The 8,906-nt window shown below is 34.9% G+C and overlaps 1 protein-coding gene across 7 annotated transcripts in view; it reads left to right on the top strand.

Annotated features, from left to right (window-relative positions):
* LOC118745696 (calcium-dependent secretion activator) overlaps positions 1 to 8,906 on the top strand; it is a 393,045-nt gene that overhangs the window by 156,970 nt on the left and 227,169 nt on the right. For all 7 annotated transcript variants that reach the window (XM_036479292.1, XM_036479290.1, XM_036479296.1 and 4 more), the window contains one exon: positions 1,321 to 1,433. In XM_036479292.1, coding sequence (XP_036335185.1) covers positions 1,321 to 1,433 — 113 coding nt within the window. The remainder of the gene's footprint in view (positions 1 to 1,320; positions 1,434 to 8,906) is intronic.

Raw genomic sequence — 8,906 nt, forward strand, 5'->3', positions numbered from 1 at the left:
GTCATCTATGCGCTCTTGTAAAGCATTGTACCTGAGCAGTTCAGCTCTGCGGCTCTTATTACCTTCTTCAACATCAGATTAGAAGATCACACGAAAGGGAGTTGCCTTGTCTGAAACTTAGTTTGGTATCAACCCAGCAAAAAATCGGTAATCGCTTTTAGTGGTAACGTGTTCTAGAAGGCATAGCGTTATAATGCCTTCGAATTTTTTCATTTCTTTTAGGCATTGCCGGTAATGCAAAGTAGAATGTCCAACAATATCTTATTTATTTCGCTTCTTTGTTTGATTTCGGGGAATGCAAAGCAGAATGTCCTATAATATTTCTTTTTAACTCGTTTCTTTGCTTCATTTCCGGAAATGCAAAGTAGAATGTCCTCCAATATTTTATTTGTTTCGCTTCTTTGCTTCATTTCAGGGAATGCAAAGTAGAATGTCCTACAATATTTTTTTTTTTATTTCGCTTCTTTTCTTCATTTCGAGGAATGCAAAGTAGAATGCTGCATCGAAGTCAGCTGAAAAATAGAATGAATATCCAAAAATTCTTTTTCTACCGTTACTTTATGTGGAAATTTGTCTCGCATAAAAATCAGGTTTTGCTTTGTTCAATTTGCAGCGAAGTTGAAGTCAGTCAATGAAGTGAAGTACAAGAGAGAGGAAGTACAATTTTAAGCTTAATTAAATATGCATGTATGTACATACCGATCTTTAAGAAAATCTAAATACCTAAATAAATACATATGTATGTATAAAAGCTGATTTATAAAAATTTTAATTAATTTTAATCGTTTAACACATTTTCTGATTTCAATTTAATATAAATAAGTATGTACTTATATAGGCATTCTACATTAGTTTCTCTGTAAGGCATTCTTTGTTCGCTTCTCTGGATTCTGTTTATCCATGCGTTCTCCCTTCGTTTAGAGGTAATGCTGCGAGTAAGGGCTTACCTCCAATGACATGCCCATGTTAAAATAAGGCCTTCTTGAAGCGATAGGGGAAGCGATTCCCATCGCCTAGCTCGTTTCCACTTTCGTTTCTGTGGTAATCGTGTTTTTTGCTGGGAAATTGCTCGGAGTGGTCCTTCCCAATTCTGACTGTCTGTTAAAGTTGCTGCTCGAGATCTATACAAGTAATTTTTAGACTCGGAAAATGTTCTACATAAAATGTTCTTTATTATCTCGAGTTTTAAGGGATTAACACTCGGAATTCCGTTAGGCATTTTTTCAATACTCCCTTTATAAATATAAACATTTAATTAAACATATTCATAAATAAATAAATTCGACTAACTAACCCAAGATGTTTTTTGGAAATTTTCAGAGGACCTCCGTGGGGAAATCGTTGTGGCAGCAACGAAGAAGCTCGAAGACCTGATACATTTAGCTGAGCTCTGCGTTGACTTGCTGCAACAAAATGAAGAGCACTATGCGGAGGTATGTATGTACATACACGAAAATGAAAAGACACGCACTGACTGCTTCATGCGTTATACTTGTATACACTCTTAATTCCAACATTTTTTTGCATACAAAAAGTACTTATACTATGAATTATACACTGAGAAAAGAGTTTAGTTACGTCAACACATGATTTGGTTATAGTTACATGATTTAGTTATAATTACCATATCTTATGTTGGGAGAAATATATTTAGCTGACTCTTTTCTCAGCGTTATGGAACTTATTATTTGAAGGCCTGATAACGAGTCTTTGCATACATACTTACTACTACTTCTACTACTTGTATGTAACACATGTATTCTAACAAATGTGATTGACATCGAAAAATGTGTGCGAATGTAAACCTATGTACATGCATATGTGTATCCATAAACTGTTTATGAATGTGTCTCTATGTTTTTGGTGTCTTTGAACGTCTGTAAATGGTTGTGCTATAAAGCTAACTTTTTTATAAAAATTTCGTGGCTTACAAATATGTACATACATTACTAATCTACATACATACGTACATATTTTTCAAACTACAAGTAGTTTCTGGCGCTAATTATATACCTTGTTTATGCCTACACAAGAGCCACAAACCTACTAGACTCAATACATATTTCTCCACTCCATGCTGTTTTTATTCGACATTTGCTTGGTAATAAATTTGCCTGATCGACCGAAATGGAAGCGAAAAATAATTCAAATTTATTATAATAACTAATAGACCCGGCGAACTTCGTCCCGCCCACAATTTTTATTTTTTTATTGAAACTTTTTGGTCCAACATTTTTACCAACAATTCACGTTTACGATTTTCATTGGCACATTCATCTGCTTAGATTATGGTTTGGTGGTCAATTTCCGCTCTAAATATCCTAAGGAAAGTGTCATATCCGTGAAGAAATTCTTGAAATTCTCCAACTGTGCAGCATTTCATAGCACAGTTATTCGCAAAACGAAATAAATGAAATGAAGAATATTTTCATCTTCACTCCCTGGCGGCAATAATGACCCGGTTCTATAGTGAATCTGTCCTAGAAGCTTTACAGTATAGTTGGTGGCAATTTCAAAATGGGTGCGAATCCTTTTCTACAGAAAGGCAATATACATACATATACTTAGACGAAATACCTTAAAAGCTAGAACGCATAATAATACTTGAAAATCACATCCATTGGGACAATAGTAACACAGTAGAGTTCGATATGCTCAATGATGCTACAGGTCGGTTTAATCAGACCTTCACGGCACCTTTTCTCGCTTGGCTTTTTTTAGTAACAACTCCATTCCAAGCCCACTTGGCAGCACGTTTTTGCAATACTATTGCTCTTACCATTACCAATACATATTTAAAATATTAGCCAAATCGGATCATAAATACGATTTTTAGTAACTACAGCGCCAACTGGCGAATTAAATTGTGAAACTAAACCATACAGAGACCCACTCAAACACACACAAAAATTTCGTTAAAATCCGTACAACCATTTAGGAGGATTTCCCTCACAAACACACCCACAGAATAATTACAAATACATTCAAAGAAAGCTAAAGGTCGCTACGTTTGTAAACTTCACGCCCCCTTTTCAAATAGCCCAAATTTTCTCCATGAGTATGGGCTTGATTTCATATACATACATATCTCCATACGAAGTTCCAGTACTGTACCATGAACACTTTCAGAGATATGCAGTATGAAAAACTCGGTTTGTAATGGGAGGTGTCACGCCCTCTTTTACAATAGCTCCATTTTTTCTCCAAGAGTATGCGATTGATTTCGTATATCTCCATACCAAGTTCCAGAACTCTACCAAGAACACTTCCAGAGATATGCAGTATGAAAAATTCGCTTTATATGGGAGGTGCCACGCCCCCTTTTCCAATAGCTCCAATTTTTCTTCACGATTATGCGATTGATTTCTTGTATCTCGATACCAAGCTCCGGAACTCTACCATGAACACTTTCAGAGATATGCAGTATGAAAAATTCGGTTTGTATGGGAGGTGCCACACCTCTTTACAATAGCTCCAATTTTTCCCCAAGATTGATTTATATATCTCGATGCCAAGTTCTAGTACTCTACTATGAACACTTCCAGAGATATGCATATAAAAAATTGGTTTTGTAGGGGAGGTACCACGCCCCCTTTTCCAATACCTAAAGTTTTTCTCCAAGAGTATGCGATTGATTTCGTATATCTCCATATAAAGTTCCAGAACTCTACCATGAACACTTTCAGAGATATGTAGTATGAAAAATTTGGTTTGTATTAGAGGTGCCACGCCTCTTTTTCCAATAGCTCCAACTTTTCTCTAAGAGTATGTGGTTGATTTCGTATATCTCCATACCAAGTTCCAGAACTCTACCAAAAGATTCGGTTTGTGTTAGAGGTGCCACTCCCCTTTACATATAGAATTTTTTTTAGCCTAAAACCATCCTTGGGGTTCGTGCTGCAGGTGTCTGAAAATTCAAAAAATTGGTTCAGCCGTTCTCCACTAAAAAAACGGCTTTCAAAATATATATTAGTATAGATATATTATATATTATTATTATATTTTAACTGCATCCGTTATTTCTGATTGTCGCAAAAAAAAACTTGGCTAGTGACGAATTCCCCCCTTGATATGGTGGTTGTTCAAAGCTATTTACATATATTCGAAATTGCATGAAGCTTATCCAGGCAAAAAGCTACCTAGATACAAAATTTTAATCAAATCGGACAATAGATTCGATTTTTCTAATAGATCGGTCGCTGGTCCACTTCGCGTAAAAAAGGATCCTATATGCTAATCTAGGCAAAAAGCTACCTACATACCAAATTTTAAGCAAACCGGACCATAAGTACGATTTTTTCGAATAGATCGATCCCTGGTCCACTTCCCGTAAAAAAAGGATCCTATATGCTAATCTATCTTTTTCTCGATAGATCGGTCGCTGGCCCATTTACCGGAATAAAGTACATTTTTTTTGCCCTAAAACATGGTAGTTGCTGAAAGCTATCTATATACATAATTTCATGAAAATCGGGCGAGCCGTCCACGGAGATTACCTGTTGCAAAAAAAAGGGACTTCTCTTTATATAATTAGTATAGATATAGATAATCTTTACTACTTACTTTAGTTAGGATTAGACATAGGTTAGCCAAAGATGAGAGACATGAGCCTGTTGACAGTAATAAGGGATTTGATTTTTTGAATTTTGAGTTGTGTCGTCATTGCATAGGACCATCGATATGTGAATTCATGTATTTCGAAAATGAAATAAATTCGAGCATAAATACGATTTTTAGTAACATATATACATGTAACTCAATTTCAGCGCCATCTGGTGGCAAATTTTTTTCGAAAGAATTCTGTTTCTTGTTATCAATACATATTTTGAATCTGAGGATAATCTGACCATCAACACGATTTTTAGCAATAACTCGACTCCAACGCTACCTGGCGGCTCTTTTTTTGCAATGGTATTGTTTATCCTATTGTCAATACATATCCCAAATATGAGGCGAATCGGACCATTAATACTGGTTTTACTAATAACTCGACTCCAGCGCCACCTAGCGGTTGTTTTAATAGTTATTCTGCTATTCGGAAGGTAGACAAATTCAAAAACCACATATCAAAAACTGGTCCAGCCGTTCTTCAGTTATAAATGGTGTAACTAACACGACTTTGTTTTATATATGTATATAGAAAATTCATATTAAAAACGGGCTGTAAAAAGAAAACTAGCCAATTTTGACTTCGCGTTAAATGAATGCAAACACAATCGAATTGAAACTTTTAACCGCGCCACCGTAAATTACATTATGAATGCGAGTTAAGAGTTGTTGGATCGTATTAAGCGTTCGCATAAACACGGAATTAGTCAACACGGTTGTTTCATGCAACTCCGTATGCATTTAAACAGTTCCATAAATTACATTTATGCTAAGCTTTATTATAAAATTAATAGCTAAGATCCTTCTTTGCGGCTGTTTGAGTCTTTAATTATTATTTTTTGGTTGTTTATTAATTTAAAGAATTGGCGCATATATTAACAGGGTTGCATCGCGATGAACACAGTTTGAAAAGTGTGTTCGACCGAGTCATTTCTTTTGTTGCATATAAACACTTGCATTTCAAGCGAGCAACAATGGCACGAGTTTATTCGATACCGTGTTTGATGTCATATAAACAAGGTAAATATACTTTTGAATTTCAAAGTGTATTGGGATTTTGTTTATGCATCCGTTTTGAATCACAGCGAACTAGTCAACGCGCTTTATATGTGGGTATAAACAAGGTTATAGTTACTGTATCGGACGCATGCAAGAAACAATTTTCTTAGTCAGAGATAAGAGAAGCGTGGATGTAAGCATCTAAAGGAATGTAATCTTTATGTACGTAACAATGATATACGAAAAATATGTACTTCAAATTTCGCACCTGCTAAGCAGCAAGAAACGCTAGCTGCGATCTTTTGACGTGCTTGTCGTAAATTTAGTTCTACATACTTACTTTACTGTTAAAGTAGCCCCTTAAATGCGAATGACACTAACACTAACTCAACAAAAAATTGTTCGAAAATCCAAACATCAGAGGATTTCGCTCCACCTCACCAAAACATATATTTTACAGGTCTTAAGGTTTTCACTTTTTGCACAAATTATCTTATGATTTTCTGGCACTACAACCGCTTGTCGGTTTGCGCCGAAGCCAAAAAACTTCGAGAAATGCTTCTCGCTTTTGCAGCTTTGCGACAGTTGTTCATTCCAAGTGCAGACAGTCCTTCTGCACTTCGCAGGCAGGTCGTTCTGTACTTGGTCTTTCCATTTTGTTCCTGGGGTCAATTTCCATTTGCAGGGTTCTGCAATATTCTTAAATTTCTTTCACTTATACATTACCTAATTGTACAAATAAGTGAAAAATATTGTGATTTTTGATTTCTTGGTTACTTGTCATTATGTAGATGACTTTCATCTCTAGACAATCTTCCCCCGACAGTACCAATTTACATTGTTATCCTCTCTAAACCAAGTCTTATTTTGATACATAAATTCATCTATAATATATTCCATATCTTGTTTTGCCAATTGTATTTACAATTTAGACACATTTACGCATCATTACCTGTACTTCTGATATAAAAAAAAAACACTCAACAGCGACAAATTCCACAAGAGCTTGCGATACAAGTAAAAAAATGTCACAGCTGATTTGCAACTACAAATGCAAGAAAATAATGTACTTTCCATTGATTTGTTAACTAGTCAAAAAAGGTAAAGTGGAAAAATCGTTTTCTTTAATAGGCGATAATAGGAGATACTGGAACTTGGCGAGTTAAGGGAAAACGCATGATTCAATAATAGAAAGGTTTTGTAATAAAACAGTCTTCTCGCTCCCACACATATAATCGGCTCCTTTACTTGTGCAGAATGTTGCTGACTCTACAGTTTTTAGTTATACTAGTAGTAAAACCAAAAATTCTTCATACTAAATATTTGTTGGCATCACCTTCGTTTGGATAATTAGGTTTGTTCGTCGAGCAAAAAATTTGTACGAATTTGTACGAATTATCATGATTTTTGCCCAAATCGCGTTCGTGCAGACCAAAAAATTATCCATCACTCAAAAACTGAGAGCGCAAAGTGACAGTTCTCCTGAGAGAAGTTGCAAATTCTTGCTGGAAAAAGGTGCATTCCCGTATTCCTCGGACTCGGACTAGTAAAACTGTCAAAAAATAAAAATTCGCTCAGAGCGAGAGTAACATTGAAAAGTACGGGATCGCTTTCTAGTAAAAAATGGTAACTTCTGTCAACTTCAACATAACCTCCAAATTTTGGTTGTAAATTTTTGTTTATTTTGTATGTAAACACACTTAGCTTACACATGTAAATAACCAAAAATACTTTCAAATTCATTAGAATCCACTTAAACAAGTAATTAAATAATTTTCAACATGAATTAGCAGAGTGCACTTTTCTTTTGTTTACAATTTGGTTGCCAAACACACTACAGCTGATCGTTTGACACATTTACCAGAATTTACCAGCAAAAAATTCTCGGACGAAAACTGGTAACTTCTGACAGAGAGAGAACCGTATTTACTCTCTTTTTTGTCCTCTCAATAGTCAGAGAACTGAGTGCGGGATCGATTTCCAGTAAATTCTGACTGATTCTGACTATTTCTGACTAGTCCGGACTCGTCCGGGATCGCAACTAAAATTTTAGCCAGCAAGAATTTGCAATCACGAAACACATATGATCGTGGCACATGGTTGCAATTTTGTCTACGATAATTTGAATAAATAAGTTCGTTAGATTAGAAATTTATAAACACTAGTGATTTTTTTTATGAAAAAAGGAAGTAAATACGTGTTGTTGATTAACTCGGCTGAAAAAAATTGTATTCGCAATCGGAATGAAATTGCAACCAGAGTCGTTTTAAGAAACCCGACAGCTAGTACGATAAAGAAATTGAAATGTATGTTAAGGAAAGTCAGAACAACAAGAAATATACATGTATATCCAGTTTTCGTCCATCTGAAAGAATTTTAAAAATTCTATAAAAATTTATTATGTTTGAAATGCAACCCTGGACACCATCTGGCAAGGGATACTTGCCACCTGCAAATTTGCGTTCGTGCAGAAATTTACAAGTTTCTTAACATGAGAGAGAATTTGAGAGAATTTTTTCTTACTCTCTGATATTTTGAGTGTTGGATAATTCTGGCTGGATTTTCGACGAACAAACCTATTTTCTGGAACAAGTCTAGAATAGCGACCGTTTAGCTATAAAATAACCTAAAGTGCCGATTGATAGAACTTTTTTCGCTGATTTCAACGGTACCAAATTTATTTGGCGCAGGTTAATATAAAGGTTAAATAAAGAAGATATTAGAGGTTTATTTGCTTTGTTTATTTATATTTTTTATTATCACTTAATTCTAAAAACTAGGGATGTGCCGGGTATCCGGTAGATATCCGGAATCCGGCCTATCCGGCCGTTTTTTGGTTAGCCAGTATCCGGCCGGATTCCGGATATCGATTACAGAAGATTCAATCTAGAAATTTAACCCAGATTTTGTATTTTTGTAATCCAATTTAATAGTATCTAATTAGTAATCAAAGTTAACAATTTTTATATTAGTAGTTTTGACTTTCATCAAATTTGATAGTCGTTTGACATATGCTGTGGACCGTGTAAAGTGCTGTTTGATCAAATTGATAAACAAATTGAAAGAACAAGTGCCCGATAATTTAAATAAAAACAAGAAATGAGCAAGAAAAGAAAATAATTCGACTTCATTTTAGAACAAATAAATTATTTCAAAAATCTCCAAAATCTTTTTTGTGGTGATACAACTTCAACAAAAACTGAAATTTTATGGGTTTTTAGACGTGTTTAAGTCAAACCATCTAATTACGCAGACATATCTGTGCACAATAATTTAAATAAAAACAGAATAAGAAAAAG

This window comes from Rhagoletis pomonella, unplaced genomic scaffold (genome assembly GCF_013731165.1).
Source record: "Rhagoletis pomonella isolate Grant_MI unplaced genomic scaffold, Rhpom_1.0 Rhpom_scaffold_00009, whole genome shotgun sequence".
Taxonomy (NCBI): domain Eukaryota; kingdom Metazoa; phylum Arthropoda; class Insecta; order Diptera; family Tephritidae; genus Rhagoletis; species Rhagoletis pomonella.